The 19,887-nt window shown below is 33.2% G+C and overlaps 1 protein-coding gene and 1 non-coding gene across 2 annotated transcripts; both read left to right on the top strand.

Annotated features, from left to right (window-relative positions):
• The first annotated feature begins 9,937 nt into the window (after positions 1-9,937).
• LOC127801314 (E3 ubiquitin-protein ligase hel2-like) lies at positions 9,938-16,129 on the top strand. Its single transcript, XM_052336301.1, has 8 exons — positions 9,938-10,146; positions 11,320-11,500; positions 12,229-12,531; positions 13,104-13,312; positions 13,401-13,449; positions 13,555-13,644; positions 13,799-13,861; positions 14,071-16,129. Exons 2-8 carry the CDS (start codon positions 11,333-11,335, stop codon positions 15,676-15,678), a joined length of 2,490 nt encoding a protein of 829 aa, XP_052192261.1. The 5' UTR covers positions 9,938-10,146; positions 11,320-11,332; the 3' UTR covers positions 15,679-16,129.
• Positions 16,130-17,314: 1,185 nt separating this feature from the next.
• Positions 17,315-17,387, top strand: TRNAF-GAA (transfer RNA phenylalanine (anticodon GAA)). The gene has a single exon. It is a non-coding gene; the product is annotated as a tRNA-Phe (tRNA).
• The last annotated feature ends 2,500 nt before the right edge of the window (positions 17,388-19,887 follow it).

The raw sequence follows: 19,887 nt of genomic DNA, 5'->3' as shown, positions 1-19,887 counted from the left end.
CTATAAACTTTTTTTTTTTTTATGTGGTTAGTTAAATTTTTCGTTGTTTCGTATAAAATTGATTTTTGAATTAATTTAATCCTTATATTTTGATCTTTTCTATAAGTGATAACTTAAATTTTTTATTATTTTAATTACATTCCTAAAATTATATTTTTGATTTAATTTAATTCGTATACTTTCATATGTAAAAGAAAAATAAAATAAGATAACAAGATACATGTTATATTCTATTTATATCAAAACAAGTGTAGTCAAAATAATAAAAAATTAAAATTATTACAAAAAAATAAAAATAAATTAATTAAAAAATATAATTAAAACAACTAAAAATAGTTTAATTGCATAGATCATATGTAGAGATCATTTGGGGATCACTTCAAGAGATTACATCAGATTTTTGTCATTTTAGTCTCGTTCTATCATTACCTAAAATGATAATAAAATATTTCATACTTACCATTTTTAAGGTGAATAAATTTCAAAAAAAATAAAAATTTTGAGTTTTTTTATTTTTAATTTTTTCATGGATGAAAATACGTTTTTAATATTATGAAACTGAGTTTGAAATGTTTTTAATATTATAAAAATAATTTTAAAATATTTTTTAACGTTTTAAAAATAAAAAAATAACGACGTTAGCTCCCAATGCATTTCCATGCATGGGAGAGTGCAACACTCAACTAAACCAATTACCATCTCACTGAATTGTTTGTTGGAGCCTCATAAATGGGTAACCATCTCCTTCAAACCAAATTCGATCTTCAGAAGATCACAATCAATGAGTTTCTTTCCCTCAAATCTCAATCAAAGCAAACAGACAAATTCCCAAAAGAAGATTTGATGAATTGTTAATTATGATTATATATATATATATATGCATGCATGCAATCAATCCACCATCCCGACTCCCACCTGTGAAATTCAAAACCAGAGACGAATCGCACTCAATGACATCTCCTTCCCTCCCATCTACTACTGCTCTCAGCATAGCCGCCATTTAATGCAGCTTTTAGTGATTCTAGAGTTTGTTCTATAAATCGGAGCGCCATGGGTAAACCTTTCTGCACTGTCAAGAGATCGAGAGAGATTAAGATGGAGAGGCGGAGAGCTCTCAAGCTGTTCCTGATCGTCACTCTCTTCGTCGCCGCCGTCTTCGAATCGGAAGTTGAAGGAGCACGAACCTTGAAGGCCGCCGACGACACCGTTGATCGACCTAACCTCGTCGGAACCCTTGACCTCCCAGGTTTCGGCTTTAATGTCCCTGGTCTTGGAGTGTTCCCCTGTCCCGGCGGAGGCTTGCCCGGAGGAGGCGCTGGCGGAGGCCTGCCCGGAGGAGGCGCTGGCGGAGGCCTGCCCGGAGGAGGCGCTGGCGGAGGCCTGCCCGGAGGAGGCGCTGGCGGAGGCTTGCCCGGAGGAGGCGCTGGCGGAGGCCTTCCCGGAGGAGGCGCTGGCGGAGTCTTGCCCGGAGGAGGCGCTGGCGGAGGCTTACCCGGAGGAGGCGCTGGCGGAGGCCTGCCCGGAGGAGGCGCTGGCGTAGGCTGGGATAAGATCTGTGCGTTATTTCCGATGATTCCTGGATGTCATTCTGGTGCAGCCGGTGGCGAATCGCCGCCGTGAATGTAACTCCGGTGACCGGTCTAGGGTTCCCGGTTGCGTATATGCTATAGGGCTTGGTTAGTTGAAATTTACCGGGTCAGGTCGGGCCCTACTGTTAAAAGGAGTTTATATTATCGAATGGCCAATTAATTTCTTTGGTATTATTATTTCTCGTGAATTAAAATATAATAATAAATTTATAATTATAAGATAATATTCACTTTAAATCTCTAATTTTTGAGAAATTAATAAAACAAAAGAGAGTTAAAGGTGCCAAATATTTCTCATGTGAGCCCTTTAATGTATAAGTTAATTTTCACATAAGAATATATCATATCAAAAGAAGTATAATTTGAATACTATTCTAGTTATATCTCAATTGAATAAATCACTCTTATAAGTTAAAATTGATAAATAAAAGAGTATTCATATAATTTAAAATCATCTGTTCCAAATTTTTAAATATGGACATTAAATTTAAGTTCACGCACTCTTGAATTTGAAAAAAACCTCCGAAAATGTCTCTCAAAGATATTTGGAAAAGGTCTTTGAAAGAGTCTCCCTATTACTACTTTGTCAAGAAGATCTCATGAACTTTTTTCTTTTTACTTTTTATTCTTAGACTTATCTTGAGTTTGACTTCACTTTTTATAACATAAGGCATGATATTTTATCAAGGAAATATAAGCGAAGCCCTTCATTGAGTTTTTTTTTAGCTGATTCTTGTATAAAAATTTTTTTAATAAATTAATTTTTAAAATAAAAGAAATTCGAAAATAATATCAAACAAGCACGTAATTAAGTTTCAATATTCCTTTTTAAAGTGAAATTAAATTCCAAAGCAGTCCGTTTTCCTCTAAATAAACAGGTCAAAGGCAATTCGGTTAAATTCAAACCAATATGGGTCGGGTCGAATACTAATGGCGGATCAAAATTGGGCTTGTCTTCGAAAGTCGGTTTTTTGAAATGGGCCAAAATTGGGTCAGCTCTCAAATTGCTAGTGGGATAGTGGGCTTGGGCAAAATTTTGGGCCGGCCTTTTATGGGCTGAAAATATTCTTAGCATTTCTGCTATTATTATTTATATTTTTATTATTTTTTATATTGAGAATATATCTTTTCGATGCTTCTAATTCTCTTTTTTTCAATTATTACAATTTTTTAAGAAGTTTATGATTAAAAAATATATATCTCAATAGTCAATCCCATTAATTAGGGAATTTGAGAAATCTCTATACTCCTATATAAATAAATAAGTCATAATTCTAAAAAATGAGACGTCTCTGATATTAATTTCAATACAGTTTTCAAATTTTTAGTATTTAATTTAAATATTAAAATATTTGCACGAGTAGTTTTCTACATTTTTTTATCGTTCTCTTTCTTGCAAAGTTTAATCAGTTCGACGACGATATTTTTAGTTAATAAATTTATTATTGTACTCGAGAGACGACACCAACTATTAAAAGATTTGAAATATATATATATTAGCAACGAACTCTTTAAAATTCATGAATCATGTGATGAGCATCCAATAAATCAACTACTAGTCATTAAACTAACTCTTGAGTTTGATATTCTTAAACTATGGTACGAGGATTATCACCGAGCAAGTTACCAACTTACCCTGACGTTTTAAATACATGAAGCCTTCGTAGTAAGTGTTTTCAACAAACTCTTGGCTTGGCCCCCTTTTGTGGGAAGATGGCAGACGGGGTAGCAGTAATGGAGGTGAAAGGAATGGCACCATGCTAATGGAACTATTTTAATGCCCGGTCACGTGGCACTGTCTCATCCTGCCCAGGTTTCTTGCCCATCTTTAACCATGCCTTTCTTAAATGTCTGCAATTATTTAACGTCACTTTAATAGGGATGAATTAATGTATAAGATTATAATAAAATAAAATTAAAATATTTTTTAAATTAATATATAAAATTATTAAACAAGAAAATAAAATAATTTTTTATCAAACTGTTTATTAATTTTTTTAGAATGTAGTGGAAGACGCATGTGTCTTTTTTTTATTATCTATAAAAACAAAAATAAATTTATTTAGATGGAGAGAGATAAATTTATTTTAAAAAATTCAGATAAAAAGTCACGTAACTTCTTTTTCAATGATCATCAAATAAATTTAACAAATACAATAGAAATCACTTTTATATAAAATATTTTTCTATATATTGGTTAACAAACACTATTTTAAGTATTATTTATCTTCACAAAAATTAGCCAAATTCATATTTTTATACTTGTACTTTTACCCTTTTTTTTTTTTGTGGTCACCCCAAACATTCCATTATTTCAAATATATCTCTAAATTTGATTTTCGAATCAATTTAATTCATGTACTTTGATATTTTTTTTTATATAACGACTTTAACTTTTCGTTGTTCTAATTAAACATCTAGACTTATATTTTTGAGTCAATTTAACCCTTGTATTTTATGTATAAGAAAAAAAAAAGTTAAATAAAATAAGTAAGTACACGTCACGCTCTATTTATGTTAAAATACAAAGGTTAAATTGACTCGAAATATATTTTAAGATAAAGAGATTGAGCGACCAAATGAATAGTTGTTATTTCACAAACATAGTATGGATAAATTTAATATACACTTACTAAACTTAAAATATGTAATTACTTATTTATTGAATTTTGGATTGTTACTACATGTTCATTAAATTTTGTTCAACATCAACCATCTATGACTTGTTATATCTTGCAAACAGAAAACGTCCACATGGTTAACGGAATCCGAAAAAATTTAACAAACACCCGCTAAACTTTAAAAATGTAATTATTTACTCACTAAACTTCTAATTATTACTACTTGTTCATTAAACTTTGCTTAACGTTAATCATCCATCACCGTATGATCTTGCAAACGAAAAATGCTCGTATAGCTAACGAAATTCAAAGTAAGATGTAATGGGTGATGAATAGTTGACGTTGAATAAAGTTCAGTAAGAAGTAATAATAATCTAAATTTTAATGAATAAATAGTTATATTTTTAAAATTCAATGAGTGTATATTAAATTTATCCATCATAAATTCACCTATTTATAATAGATGACTAAGCATATTCCATATGTCTAAGAATTGTATATCTTCTATTTAAACTAAATGATGCAGTATTTTATACCGACTATATCATTTTGTAGACAAACATATTCTCGTAACAATGAAAGACATGTCTCTTAAAGTTAAAACCAAAAGACATCTTGTTTATAAATAATTATAACTTTTTGAAATAGTTATATCTATATATAAAAAATTATATTTAAAAAAAAACTAATTCTATAATAACATTTCTTTTACTCCTCTTATTTTAAGATATAAATTATTCCAATGGTATTCATTATTTTAATTATTATTTATTTAATAAATCCTTATTAATAAAACATACTACTTTTTTTATAAAATGTGTTCCAATTCACCCCATTTATTAAACAATTTATGTACCATTATTGGCCATAGATTCTTTTTTCCTTAGTTAAAAGTGTAAAGTTAGATGTCCAAAACTCCTATATATGTATATTCATGGGTCAAAACTCAGGTTTTGACTCGCAATTCAAGTGTCTATTAATCTAGCCCGATGTGTAAAAATCGTAAGTTTTTACGAAGAAAAAATGGTACACCCAAATTAAATTACTATAATAGGAACCAAGTTAAAACCTAATGAAGAAGTTATTAACTTCTATAGATGAAGCTTAAATTTAAGTTTTCAAACTCATTAATGCTATTATCTATTATTAGACAATTATCCCATATTTTTTTATTATATATATATATTATGAAAATATTATTTAGACATTCAATTATGATATTTTTTATAACACTTGTATGCTGATGAGTTAAACTTTGTCACAAGGGTTAAACAGGTCTGAGTGTATCTTGACGTATATCTTTTTGCAAGAAAGATCGACTTGGTTTAGTTCTCCAGTAATTCTTTAATACTCAAGTTACTTTCTATATTTGAGAATAATATAATAGTGATATAATAAATATATAATAAATATCGTATCTAAACCCTTAAAAGAGTCTAAGACATCGTGTCTTTAATGTGACCACTATGAGGCCACATAAATGGTTAGACGTGATCCTAAAAATGGATTGCATGGAGCGAATATGGGCCCAACCTTGGACCCTAACTCACCTTGACACAAGTTTGGGATATCTAAACATGGGCCTGGAGACAAGCCTAACCTTTTGGGCCATCCTTCTGACTTTGGAGACTCAATTCCCAAATTTGGATTATTCCAGATTTTTCAATAATGTTCATCATCAAAGTCATATTAATACATAAATATTATAATTGAATATCCAAAAAAAACTAGGAGTGAGCACCATTTTGATTAAATAAAAATAATTGAACAAAATCAGTCAAAATTGCTAATTCGATTAAACTCAAATTGTAGATTAATTTGGTTCGATTTTTAAATTTAACAATTTTAATTAGAGTACGTTTGATAAGGGTGAAAAATGAGGGTAGAATTCGAATTCCATCTAAATTTCAAGAAATTATATCAAACAGCTTTTCAATTCTATAGAAATCGAATTTTATTTTAGTTCAAAAAGTGAAGATTTTCCTTGAAATCAAGAAATTAGAATTTCTAGAAGTTGAGGTGAGAATTGGAATTCCATGAAATTAGAATTTCACTCTCATTTTTCACCTCTATCAAACGCACCCTTATTTCTCTTTGATTTGATCTCTGTATTGAAAATATTTGAATCGACTAAAATATTAAAAATGATATCATTTTTATATTTTGTTATCTTATTTTTTTTATTCAATTTGAAAATCTATTTGATCATTTTAATTCGATTTTTGATATAAATTTAATTTATTCAATTTAAAGAATATGACGGATTGGATGTGACCCTACATATAACATTTCTGTAAATATTAAAGGTTGTTGTTATTCTTATTATATTATTATTATTACTTTGTCCCAAATAAGGGCACTATTAATTCCTACGCCGCACATACTGGTTTCAGGCCATGCGAAAAGACAATCTTGCCCCTCAGTTATTGCTGAAGTTAAAAGTTTCACCAAGAACACAAGATAAAACAGCAGCCAGGCCATAAGGGTTGGTGACCAAATCCTATGATCAACCACTGTACCCACTAAAAGGAGAATTAAATGAATCGGCATAGTTTGGTGAGTTCACTGGATTCACTTTTTAACCTCGTCCAGTAGATATTAATTGTTAAAATTTAAAAAAACTTTAATTAAGATATTAAACACCTTCTTCTTCTTCTCTATTCTCAATACTCGTCATCGACCATCTCCCTTCCCTCGACCCCTATTGCATTTTGTCCTGCCAGATCGCCTATTCAATCTGTTTGCCAGCCATCATTTCTGTCAATCTCTCACCGCTTGCAAATCCCTTTCTTCCTAATTTATTTTCTTTTTATTATCTACTTTTCAATCATCGATCACTAAAAAAAGAAATTGTGGCCGGTAAAAATAGTAGTTGACAGCAAGGGTTTGCGTAATTTGAACATTTTAGCACATATATTGCACGATTTAATTCAATTCTGATAAAACGTGTAATTAATTTAAAGATATATTATTTAAAAATATAATTAAAAAAATTAAATAATCACACGAACAAAAGAAAATGCATGACAAGAATATAGATGAGTTTTGCCTAATTTGAATCAAAAGTACTAAAGACTCCAAGTTCGTGTTGAAGTGTGTACTTGCAAATAACATAAAAATGTTATTTAAATATTAAAGTGTAAAATCTTACCCACATTTGTATATTAATATGTTATATTTAATGTGCATTAATATCATCTTAGAATTATTTAAATTGTTTTACGTGTGGAATGCAAGGGCAGGCCAATTCGTCAAATGTACTAATTGTTTCCGTACATTTTCTAGGGTTTCGGAGAGGGGCCCCCCCCCCCATTTACTGCAGAAGGCTTCGGCTATAAATTGCAGCACCATGCAAGCTTCTTCTCTACTCTGCAACCAGCGCGAGAGAAAGAGAGGGATATCTAGTGAGAGGTTGATGAAGATGATGGAGAGAGGAGTGATCCACAAACCTTTGTTGTTGATCCTAGTCGCTGCTGTGTTTCTTGTGGCCTTTGCAATGGATACCGAAGCTGCAAGGACCGTGAAGAACGGCGACGGGGAGGCTGCCGATCAGCCTCAGAACTTCCTTGGCGGCGGCTCCCTCCCCGGCCCCGGCGGTGTGGGCGGCGGCTTTTTACCTAGCCCTATCCCAGGCTTCGGAGGAGGATCCCTTCCGAGTCCAGGGCTCGGGTTTGGGACACCGGGAGGAGCAGGCGGCTTCTGCACTTTCTTTCCGGCGTCGCCGGGATGTTCCTCCGTCCAGTCCGGTCTCCCCGGCGGCACACCATGACGGATGGGGAGGCTACCAGCTCTCTGTGCTTCCATTTAATAAATCAGGGGTTTAATTTGAGGTCGGCTGTTCTAGGGTATATATATATATATATATCTGTGTGGGAATGTATGGCTCGAGTGTGTACTGTGTTGTGGGTGATGCCTCTCCCTCTCTCTCTCTCTCTCTCTGTATCATATATGTACATATGGGTCTATTTGATAGTCCAAAATAACAGTGAGATGTCTTAACATGTCCTTGTAAGGACATTTTGGACATTTCATAATTATCATTAATTAGGACTACTATTCTTCATATATAAATATATATATATATTGAAGCATTTCTCTCAATTTTAATTTATAAAAAATTAAAAAAACTAATCCCGTTATGCATGCATAAAAAAAATTAAATAAAATTTCATTAATTAGTGTCTAGCAGTTATAGACCTTGGAACACTAAGCTATGAGCTATCCTAGGTTGCATAAAAACATATATGAGAAACCGAAATGATATAAAATGAAAATAAAAAAATAATATTTTTTAAAAAATAAAAAATAAAAACGCATAAACAAAAAATATATATAGAGTCTTTTTGTAAATATAATTTTTAATATAAAAAATTAATATATATAATATAATTTTTATATTATATATTATCTATTATAATATGTAATATAAAATATTCTTATATATTTTTATATTATATAATATAGGAAAAATTTTCCGGTTCACATTTTTTGTAATTTTTTAATATTATAAAACAGTTCCTTTTAAAATTACAGAAATGCCCCATAAATATTTTTTTATTATTTATCTACATTTCAGTTCATAAAAGTATTTTAGAAATGTAAAAATAAAACTCCCAAAACGTTTTCGTGTATCATAAGATTAAGAGCTACCTACCATGGACCTTTACCTAGACCTTAATGATTTTGAATTTAAATATTATTAATATAATTCATATTAACTTTTTAATCAATATACCTACAAAATCAATTCATGCTAAGGCTTTTTATTTTTTCATTTTCAAGTACACATATTTCAAGAGCCCAAAAAGGTAGGAATGTATTGACAAAACAAAAATATGAAAACGACACGACATATAACGAAATAAAATCGTCACAATGATAACAAAATCTAAATCTAGACTAAACAAACACTGACGAATAATTTTTTAATCTCATTCCTATATCAAGCTTCTAATATGACAAAGGGAATGTGTTGTATAGTTAGGTATGATATGAGAGCTCTTTATAGAAATCATTAGATCTACAAATCAACTAAGCAAGTTGCTAAGTTATAAGTAAGTTCATAACTTAAAATAAAAATAAAAGTAGAGAAGCTCATCACCTATGCCGTGTTTTCAACTTCAGAAAGACTTTGTTAACACACACAATATCTTCACCACCCTCCCAATTGCTATGACTTGAAAGCTCTCTTTATGAATCATTTTGTCTATGTATCAACTAAGCAAGTCGTTAAGTCACAATCAAAATCATAATTTAAAATAAAAAATAAAGATAAAAATTGAGAACTTGTCGCTCATATCGTAATTTCAAGTCTAGAAAGACTTTTGCTGACACACACAATATCTTCGCCACCCTCCTGACTCACAATCCCTAATGCGACTTTTCTTCTTTCGAAAAATTTTAAGAATAAATACAAATAATAAGACGTTATGCTGTGTAAAATAAAACTAATCGTACTAAGTTAAATCATTCCTTTAACGATCTTAATCGATAATCGATAAGAGAGTTTTTTCCATTTTATGTTCCATTCTATCTTCGAAAATGAGAGTGACTCAATTGACATCTACCGTCGAATGTGGAGCTTAAAAGCAACAACATTATAATAAAACAGAATTTAATTGTACTATGGTATGCAATTAAAAAATAATAAAAATAGAAGCTTTTTTCCGGCAGTTTTTCAAACCCATTGGTGCCAATGGCGGGTTTGGTTGCTTGCGGTATATTTGTTGCTATCGTGTTCGTGACAACAAATCGACACCCAGAGAGAGCACGTTGAGAAACTCAACAAAGTTGCCCTAAATGGGTACGAATTGGGGGCGGAAGCCATTCCAATTCTAGTTTGGGTTCAAACGATGTCGATGTTTCTCCCGGCAAAGCAACTTTTTGACTGACTGTCAGTGTATCTTTGGGAAAGAACATCGCAGCTCAAACAGAATGTAAGGATCGTCTCTCTTCTGATATCGGTCGCGTCTCGTCGTAACCCTAAGCTCAGGTAGTCCCTCTCGCGTAGGGATTCCGGAAGCTTCGTGTGTATGGCAGCAGGGATCGTTAACTGAATAAGTAGTTTAATTCCTGACCTAATTAATCAATAAGTAGTGAGTTCATGTCTTGCTATGCGTTTTCACTGGTTGATCGACTTGAAATTCTCAGTTGTTCTTTGTTTCACCGTTCAATGTAGGTTTGTTTTTTGTTACTTTTCTTCTGTTTTCTGGTGTTTTGGACTGTGAAGCAGTTTCACTGATGAGGCTTTGAGGGAGGAAGGTTCATTGGGCATTAAGTCCAATGCCTTGAACCCATCTCAGTTTCAGAGCGTTAAGAAATTGAAAGTGAATGGGTCTTGTAGCAGACTCTGCTCTGCCTGCGGGGAAGCCAATGAAAGTATAATAGCCTTCTGATTGTCCTGTCCCTGTTCTTCTTTTGGTATAACTACCCTGGGCATTGAACTTCTTGGCTTACTTGTATTGGTAAAGGTGACTGTGTGCTATATATGTGTGTGCGTATGTTCAAACTGGTTCCTTTGGTGAAGTTCTTTTATAGTTCATTTTTGGTGTTATCTTTATAATGTGCCTTCTTTTTCAGGATGATAAACGATTAACAATAGGTGTCAGAAATCTCTTGTTAATGTGCACTTCCATTTTCAGGCCTTAAAATATTATTTGGCGTGCAGGAGAAAATTTGTAATTTTAGAAATGTCGAGTTACTTGTCCTGCAAGGTATATGGCCTTTCATTCTTGAATGCTCTTACATCTGCCTTGGCATTTTCAGCCTGCATGAAACTGCTGGTTTGTCCTACAGACTTCCTTAGGTTACATGACAGTGGCACACTTGACTTTAGAAACTATGCAAAAATAGCTTTATAGCAGAATTCGACTATACCTAGACATTAATCCAAAGATTGAAAATTTAAGTGTTCTCAGTGGCTTCCTTTCTTTCCTCCCCCCCCTCCCCCCCCAACCCCCAGATGGTTTATTGGTTAAATTTCCTGTACATTTACTTGTCTCAATCATTTGTCCATGACCAAGCAAATCATAATGTTTATCTCATATTATTTTGAGTCTTGCTTTTTCTGAATCCTTCTTTGTGTTTGTTGTTTCTGCTATTCCATTCAGAGTGAGGGAAACAATGGATGATACATGTGCTGTCTGTGCTGAGACTCTTGAGTGGGCAGCATATGGAAGATGTGGACATCGTGAGGTCTGCTCTACATGCATTACTCGTCTCCGATTCATTTGTGATGATCATCGCTGCTGCATCTGCAAATCTGAGTCCAATATCGTCTTTGTCACCAGGGTATGGCATTTGGATTTGTGTGCTACTTACGTATTCTTTTACTTCATTACTACTTTTTTTCCTTGATATATTTGCTATCTTTTCTTTTTCTAAATCAGTTTGATGGGTATTCTAGTTGTATAGGCTTCATTGTTGTCAAAGTAATTGAAAATCTCAATAGGTGGGATTGACTACATTGATTTTATCTCACCAATCATCTCTATGTATAACCATATCTTTTATAAACTCATTATAATGTATGGCATGCCTATGAGGTTTTAGAAAGTTCTTCTTGATTTTTATCAGCCATTTTTACTATAAATTCTTCTGTTCCATGCACTCTCTATATAGAAGTATCTATTTGTTTTCTTCTCACATAATCAAACCCCTAATGGCATCTAAGACATTTTATATTCTCAATAGCGATTCTGACAAGGATGAGAACCCCTTGCGCTGTCTGTATCCCCACATCCCCATTCCCTGCCCAATTGGGTATTTTGTTTAACTCCCTGTCCCCAAAGATCAGCAGTGCTGAAAATAAATCAACAAACAGTCAATGATGCAATTTTATCATTAGGAAAATTAAGATTCCAAATATATGTATCGTTCTCCATCTTTTGTGCCAACTTAGTTGTACAGTTTTTTATAAGCAACTGTTAGTTTCTTCGTTTATATTGCATTCCTAAATTTCTTTCTATTTCTATATTATTATGCATCATATGGTGTATACTTTTGTTCCTTTTGTTCAGGCTTTAGGAGATTATACAAGAATGATAAAGGATTTCTCCGTCTTTCCAGTTGATCCATCAGAGGGTCAACTTGGGCCCTACTGGTATCATGAAGGCACACAAGCATTCTTTGATGACTTTCATCACTACAAAGTGATTGCTGCAATGTGTAGGCTTTCGTGCATTGTTTGCGAAAAGAAAGATGAGCAAGGCAGTGAAAGCTCAAAGAGAAGAGACAAATTTAGGAACATTGGGCAGTTGAAGAGCCATTTATTCCACCACCATAAATTGTTCATGTGTACTCTTTGTTTGGAAGGCAGGAAGGTTAGACCCATGTACTTATAATGCATGTCATTACCATGATTTGCTGGCTCTCTATGTTTGCTGTGATAAGCTTGCCAAGATTCATCTTTTTTTTTTTTTTCTATCTTAATCTCTGATGTGTTTTAATAATATCTTTTTGCACATTCTTGTAGCAATTTGTTTATCTTGCATTTTCAAAAGTAGTATACTCAGTTAACTCGTTAATGTTTCATAACACGAATAAAATAGAACCATTAGAAGCATGCCTATTGCATCCTTGCGAACTGGCTTTGTTGGACCAAATCATCACAGTGCTTATTAAATTATCCTTTCCAGATACATCATATCTAATAACTGAAGTGGAATTCATTGCGGAATAACCATTATGAGTAAAAGTCAATTTGATCATATACCAGTTTGGATTCTTTTGTTTAGATTTCTGCTCAAGGGAAATTTGGAATTTAGTGCTGAAGTCTGTTGAGTTTGATATTTGGAGTTGTCTATTTTACCTACCTTATTCATCCTAGAGGAGCTTTTTAAGTGTGTTCTCATGTGCAGTCATGACCCTGACTTCAAAATTACCTTTATATCAGGTTTTTATATGTGAGCAGAAGTTGTATACTAGATCACAATTGAATTGGCATATAAAAACTGGTGACTCCAAGGTTGATGGTAATGATAGTGAAAGAGGTGGTTTTATGGGTCATCCTATGTGCGAGTTTTGCCAAACTCCGTTTTATGGGGAAAGTGAGCTGTACGCTCACATGTCTACCGAGCATTATACTTGCCATATATGCCAAAGGTAGATCATGCTTCTCGATGAAAGGCTTCAAAAGTGATTGCTTAAAATTCAAGCTGACTTCAGATTTTCATGTCTTTACTCAATGCAGGCAGCACCCTGGACATTACGACTACTATGGGAACTATGATGACTTGGAGGCTAGTCACCTTTTTTCTTCAACTTACTCCTTGCATACATGGGCATGATGGTATCTTTTTAGTGTTAAACCTCATGTGAAATATTACTTCATGTCTTTGCCACAGATCCATTTCCGTCAAGAACATTTCTTATGTGAGGATGAAGCATGCCTAGCTAAAAAGTTCGTTGCTTTTGCAACTGAATCTGAAATGAAGGTGACTTTAATGACCTTGAAAATGTGTAGTTCTCTTTCTAGCTTGAATTTTTAAGGCTGTCCTTTGTTGCACTCACTGCCCATTTGATGCCACTCTGGCACCCATTATGTGTTGTTTCTAAGTTTACCATATTATCTGTTTTTATTATCTGCAGAGACATAATGCCATGGAACACAGGGGGCACATGTCTCGTTCTAAGCGTAATGCTGCCCTTCAGGTACTCTTGCATCAACCTCTTTGTTCTTAACTTTTGAGGCTTAGTTTTATCTTCCTCATATCTATCTTCTTTCTTTTCCATTTGTGGTGTATGGATTCATAACCAATCTTGACTGCAGAATTCAATGCCCCATCCTCTCCTGCCTCCATTTCCTACTTCCTATCTTTAATTCTTACTACGTGCATTTATTTTATTTTTTCCACAATCAGATACCTATAAGCTTTCGATACAGAGGAACTAGGGAGCAAGGTCAAAGTCGAGGAGAACATGGCTCTCATGCTTCTTATTTTGACGATCAACTTGATTTGGGGATTCAAGCCAGTCTCGAGGCCGCCAATTCTAATGAACACCGTGTCACTTCATCCAGTGTCCATGCGGATTCTGGTCGTAGAGAAGCTAGTGAAATTGATTCAGTTCTTGGGTCACTTGAATCTTTGCCTCGTGTACCTTCTCAGCTGTCTTCTGGTTATAGTCGGGCTGCGCAAAACTCAAGGAATGTGCTGTTAGACCAATCTTTCTTTCCTCCACTTCCTGTGGCTGCAACCAGCATTCGCCAAAACCACAGAAACAACTCAGAAGGATTGGGGCAGAATACAATGGCTACTGAGCTTTATCAGTGGAAGAATGTAACTGTGCGTGACACATCTAGAGCTCGGTCAGCAGTGAGTCGACAACCTACTGTTATAATAGGTGGTTCTTCCCAGTTAAGACCTATGTCTGATTCTATACATCCATTATCATCTGGGTCTGCCCGTTCTGCTACTAAACCAGCAACAGGTGATGGACTTGTACCATCTAATTCTTCGAGCTCTCGACAGATTAGATCAACAAACACTGATGGAGTATCAGCTAGTTCTGCCAGTTCAGCAACAGGTACTATAAATAGCTTAAAGGGGGCCCATTCTGCTTCAACTCCAAACCTTATGAATAGTGATTCTGTGGGGCCTGCTATATCTGATTTTCCTCCTATTTCTTCAACAAATAACAACAAATTGGCTGTGAACACCCCTTCACCTGACATTGAAGATGTTCGGGCTGCTAACAAGTCTCTTGTGGAGAGAATCCGTGCTGATTTGGAATTTGATGAAGACAAATTTGCTGCATTCAAACTCATAACTTCAGAATATCGGAAGGATTTGATGGATGCATGGGAATATCTTGCTTATGTGTATCAGTTTGGACTGCCGCATCTCGTCCCTGAGCTAGCTAGACTGTGTCCTGATGCTCGGAAGCAAAAAGAGCTCTTTGAGGCTTATGACAGTAGCCAGTTGAAACATGAGAAAAGTTCGAAAAAGGGTAAAGAGAAGTGCGATGAAGATAATGGGATCAGTAGTAAATATCGTGCTTTGGCAGATTGCGTCGTGAGAAACATGAGGGAATTGCATTTAAACTCCAAACCTTCTGAAGAAGTGGAGATCTTGTCAAAGGATGATGAGCATTGCTCTGCCAAAGGCAAATCAAAGGTTCCAGTTGATGACAATGGGGGCGACTTGAATTCTGGTCTTCATCAGCCCCCCGGTGGTCTGAGGATCCAAAACCATACTCAGCCAGCTGCCGACACCCCAAAAGCAAGTCCGGGGACTAAAGGAGGAGGAAACAAGCCCCGGAAGAAGACCTCAAAATTCTATCGAGTTCGCTTGGGCGACACTTCATCAGAATCAGATTTAGATTACACAAACTCCGATCCTCATCCTGGCCCTGGTCCTGATCGCGAAGTCTTCCCGGTTCAAGGAGCTTGGCGCAATGGGGGCGGCCAGAGACTCGTGGCAAACTGGCGATTACCGGGATGGAGCGCTGAACAACAAGATTTTGCTTAGCCATACCAGTTAAAGAAAGAAGAAAAGAAAGAAAGCAACTGTCATTGGGCTGAGAAGTGGCTTCTGTGCAGTGTTAGTTACCCACTACTTATTTATATAGTCGTTGTGGGTGGGTAGGTGTGTTCTTGGCCTCCCTCTCTCCCAGTACTGTGAAAATCTAGTTTCTGAGTACAGGTTTTAGTTCTTGGTGGTGGGTATAGTGAAATGGAAGACTCTTTGTAGGCTTGCTTTTGGTTGTTATTAGAAGTTTTGTCATAATAGGGGTTCTGTTACTCTCTTTGGTAAGATGCTCTGTGTTGGTTTGGGGGAGTTTTTGAGTGTTTTTTGTGTAATCTTAAACATGGCATGCTCAGGCTCAGCTCTGTGATATATAATCTGTAATTATAACCTTCTGGAGAAAAGGGCTATTTGCCATTCCCCAATTTGATCTTTTGTTTGTGTTTATAAGAAGCAGCAGCAGCAGCAGCTAATCACCAGCTCAGAGGGGTGTCTCTTGGCACCACTTTTTTCTTGAATCTTAGGTTCATAAGAATAGGGTTCATCTATACCTACCCTCTGCCATGGGCCCATCGAGCTAAATGGGATCAGAGTAAGCTCACTTGTCTGTTTATTTTGATAAATTTTTAAATGAGACATTGCACTTGTTATAATTATAACTTAAAATTCAAATTTGTTAGGATTTTTAATTTGATTGTGATTAAAATTTTAAATTTGATTATGATTAGCATATTGTTAAATTTAATTTTAACTGAGATTTATTTCATCTGCATGAATATTCTTATAAATTGATCATGATATAATGTTTTGTATACATCTATAAATAATTTTACGTTTATAAATAGATGTTCAGTGTTCTAGAATTAGTTGTAACTTTATCACTATTAAAGTGATAATATCACTTTTGTTATAACAAATTTGTATAGTAATATTTTACTCTTTTTGTTCATGATTTTTCTTTATTTGAATTTTTCACGTAAAATTTTGTATTTATGTATGTGATTGATAGTTTAATTGTGATTTATTTTCGATCTAATTTCATAACAAATTTTTATACTTTATTTTTGTGTTTATTTTCATTTTAATTAGGGTTAATTGAGTTTAGAAACTATTAAAAAATACATTCACATGTTACCATATTAGCATAAGGACGAATCCGATCTTAAATTATAACCAATATGTATCACTTTCTTTGATATATGACATTAAGCCACCCTTATAGGAGAGAACATTCATAATCAAATTGACCGAAATGATAAAATTAAATAAATTAAAATTATGTAAAAACTGGAACAAAATTGAACAAAACAAAATATTGAATAAACCAAAAACTAAACAAATATAGAAAAAAAAAAAAAAAAAACTAACCTACTAAAAAATTGAAGAAGAAAAAAACCCAAAACAATTGAAAATACCAAAAAAATCAAAATTTTCAATTAATTCAATTATTTTAATTTTTTTCAATACAAAAATCAAAACAAATTAAAAATACCAAATTTAATAATCGAATCAAAGCGACAATTTCGATCCGTTCTATTCACCTAAACCGAACTACTGCACACGGCTACCAGCTGTGCGGCTGCCGTCCCTAATTAAACTAATTTATAAATATTAAATTAAAAATCATAAAGCAACAGAAGCGGGGATAGCTCAGTTGGGAGAGCGTCAGACTGAAGATCTGAAGGTCGCGTGTTCGATCCACGCTCACCGCATTTACTTTTCCTCTCATCCTTTTTCATATTTTTTATTTTTATTTTTTTCCTTTTCTGTATTATATGTTATATTAATAATAACATACAAAAACACAAATACAAGTGTCAATAAAAAGAGCATAGCAAGTAAGGAAGATTCAATTTTGATACTTGTGGTGTCCATCTTGATATTTTGTATTGCATTAATATATAAATATATAAAATTTTAATAAAAACATCAAATTTTTTAAATGTCGAAATAACATTCACATTTCACTTAATTCTTTAAGATAACACAAACAATTCACCGCAAGTACTCGAGAATTTGGAATATCATGAGATTACGAGTTTAAATCTGTCTTTATGTAAAATTACTTAATTATTTGTGTCTATCTAAAAGATCAAGTGTCAAACTTCGACTCCTAACGAAATTATCTGTTTATCTAGCATCGAACAGAGATCAAATTTACCGACCAAAGAAAGACAAAATACAAAAAAAAAAGAAAGACACTAATGAATGCTTGAAAATTGAATTGCGTTGCAACTCAACTCAGCATGGTGCGTTAACAATAAATTGGTTTCCATCATCTCCCACACTTAATCATTGTCTTTTCAAAATAAAAAAATAATAATATATCACCTCAAAATATTGGTTCGATCCTAAATTTTAAATCCCAATCTTAAAATTTTGGTCCACATAAAAAATATCAGTCTGGTCCAATCTGGTACGTTAGATAATTAGTCTGGTCTTCGGCCTTCAAATTAAGATCTTTTTAGTTTCATCCAATCCAAATTGGTTGCACACATTATCACTAATTTGATTTATCCTTTTAAGTGTTTGTATTTTAAAAAATAGCATGAAATTGGTTATTGTATTATTGTACTTTTAAATCCGGTGACACGCTAATCATTAATGGCATATATCGTCTTAACATTATTCAGTGACACTTAAATTCTACTAACAATGTCAACTCTATTCTCAATTAAAATAACATCACACACTTACAAAAATTTAAATTAAATCCCAATATTCAAATTCAAAAAACCTTACATAATTATAAATTATATATTTTTAACTCCTATGGGTAATATAGACAGTTCGTCGCACATCTTCAGAAACTTAAGATATCATGAGTTTGTAAGTTTGATTATATCTCCTTGTGAGACTATGTAATCACCTATACCTATCCTAGGGGTAAGACCCTAGATTTCAATTTGTGATAAACATGTCTATACACTTAGGCGAGTCGAAATGGACTTTGGGTTTTTGAGATAGTGGGACGATTCAGGACAAAGGGTATTAGTGATAGAAGACTTTTTTGAAATTTCTTACATTACAAAAAAAAATTATAATTTATATATTTTTAAAGTATAATAATTAATTTGATTCCAAATCAGAAAAAAAAAAACAAAAAACAATGACTAGGCGTATTAAAAATTAGTGATAAAGTGGTAAAACTTTGCTTCCAAGTTGGAAACGCAATTGAACAAAGCCACCGCCGGGACATTAACGCAGTTGAATAAATAAAATAGAGATTGATGAAAATTTATGGAATCCATATTATTTAGTCAAATTAAAAATAAAATTAAGAATGATGTTTGATAAAAATAATATTTTATTATTATCATATCATACGATTAAACATGTGTAAATAAAACAATTAAAAATGACAAGAAGAATCAAATCATCCTTTTTATCTAATAGCAATCTTCAAGGATCACCTACAAATGAGCATGTATAATAAAGGGTCGTGTTGAATTTCTTGATATAATCTTCGATATTTAAGTTAGTAAGAAATTGAAATAGCGAGTAGATAGTGAGTGCTTCTATATTAAGGGGGTATTTGTTAAAATGAACAAGATAATAAATATCAAGATAAGGTTGGAATACATTTCAGATCAAGATATGAAATTATCAAGATAAGGCTGGAAAGCATTCCAAAATTTTTATCAAACTGTTTGTTAAATTTTTTAAAATGCACTAAATGACACAAACATCTTTTTTTTCTTATTTATAAAGACCAATATACGCTTATCTTGAGCAGGGAGAGATAAGCATATATTGAAAGATCAAAATAAGAGGTTATTAATGATTTTTTCAATAATTTTTAAATAAGCTTAACAAACATGTTGAAAATGATAGAAGTCCGAAATGCATTTCATATATTAACTTTTTTACCATATATCTTGATTAATAAATGCTCCCCAACTAGTTTATCAATGTAGGTACTCATCCTTATCTAGGCACGAGCTATGATACTTCAAAATTTTCATACTCACTTAGCTCAGAGTGGCGGAGAATTCATCTAATCAAATCGGGATAACCCGAAAGTTAAATCTCATTGACTTATCATTTCACCACAATTCAGATGTGGAGTTGAATTTTGTTGATTTGTCTATATGATATGAGGACACATAACGACGCTATATTACTTGAAATAATGTCAATACTCATATGGGAGACGGTGATTCATCACACCAAGAGTAGTTAGCCAAACTTATATTTTGTGTATGTATTTTT

Source organism: Diospyros lotus, chromosome 5 (genome assembly GCF_014633365.1).
Source record: "Diospyros lotus cultivar Yz01 chromosome 5, ASM1463336v1, whole genome shotgun sequence".
In the NCBI taxonomy this organism is placed as follows: Eukaryota; Viridiplantae; Streptophyta; class Magnoliopsida; order Ericales; family Ebenaceae; genus Diospyros; species Diospyros lotus.
The sequence above is the reverse complement of the archived record's forward strand: the minus strand, read 5'-3'. Positions and strand labels throughout refer to the sequence as shown.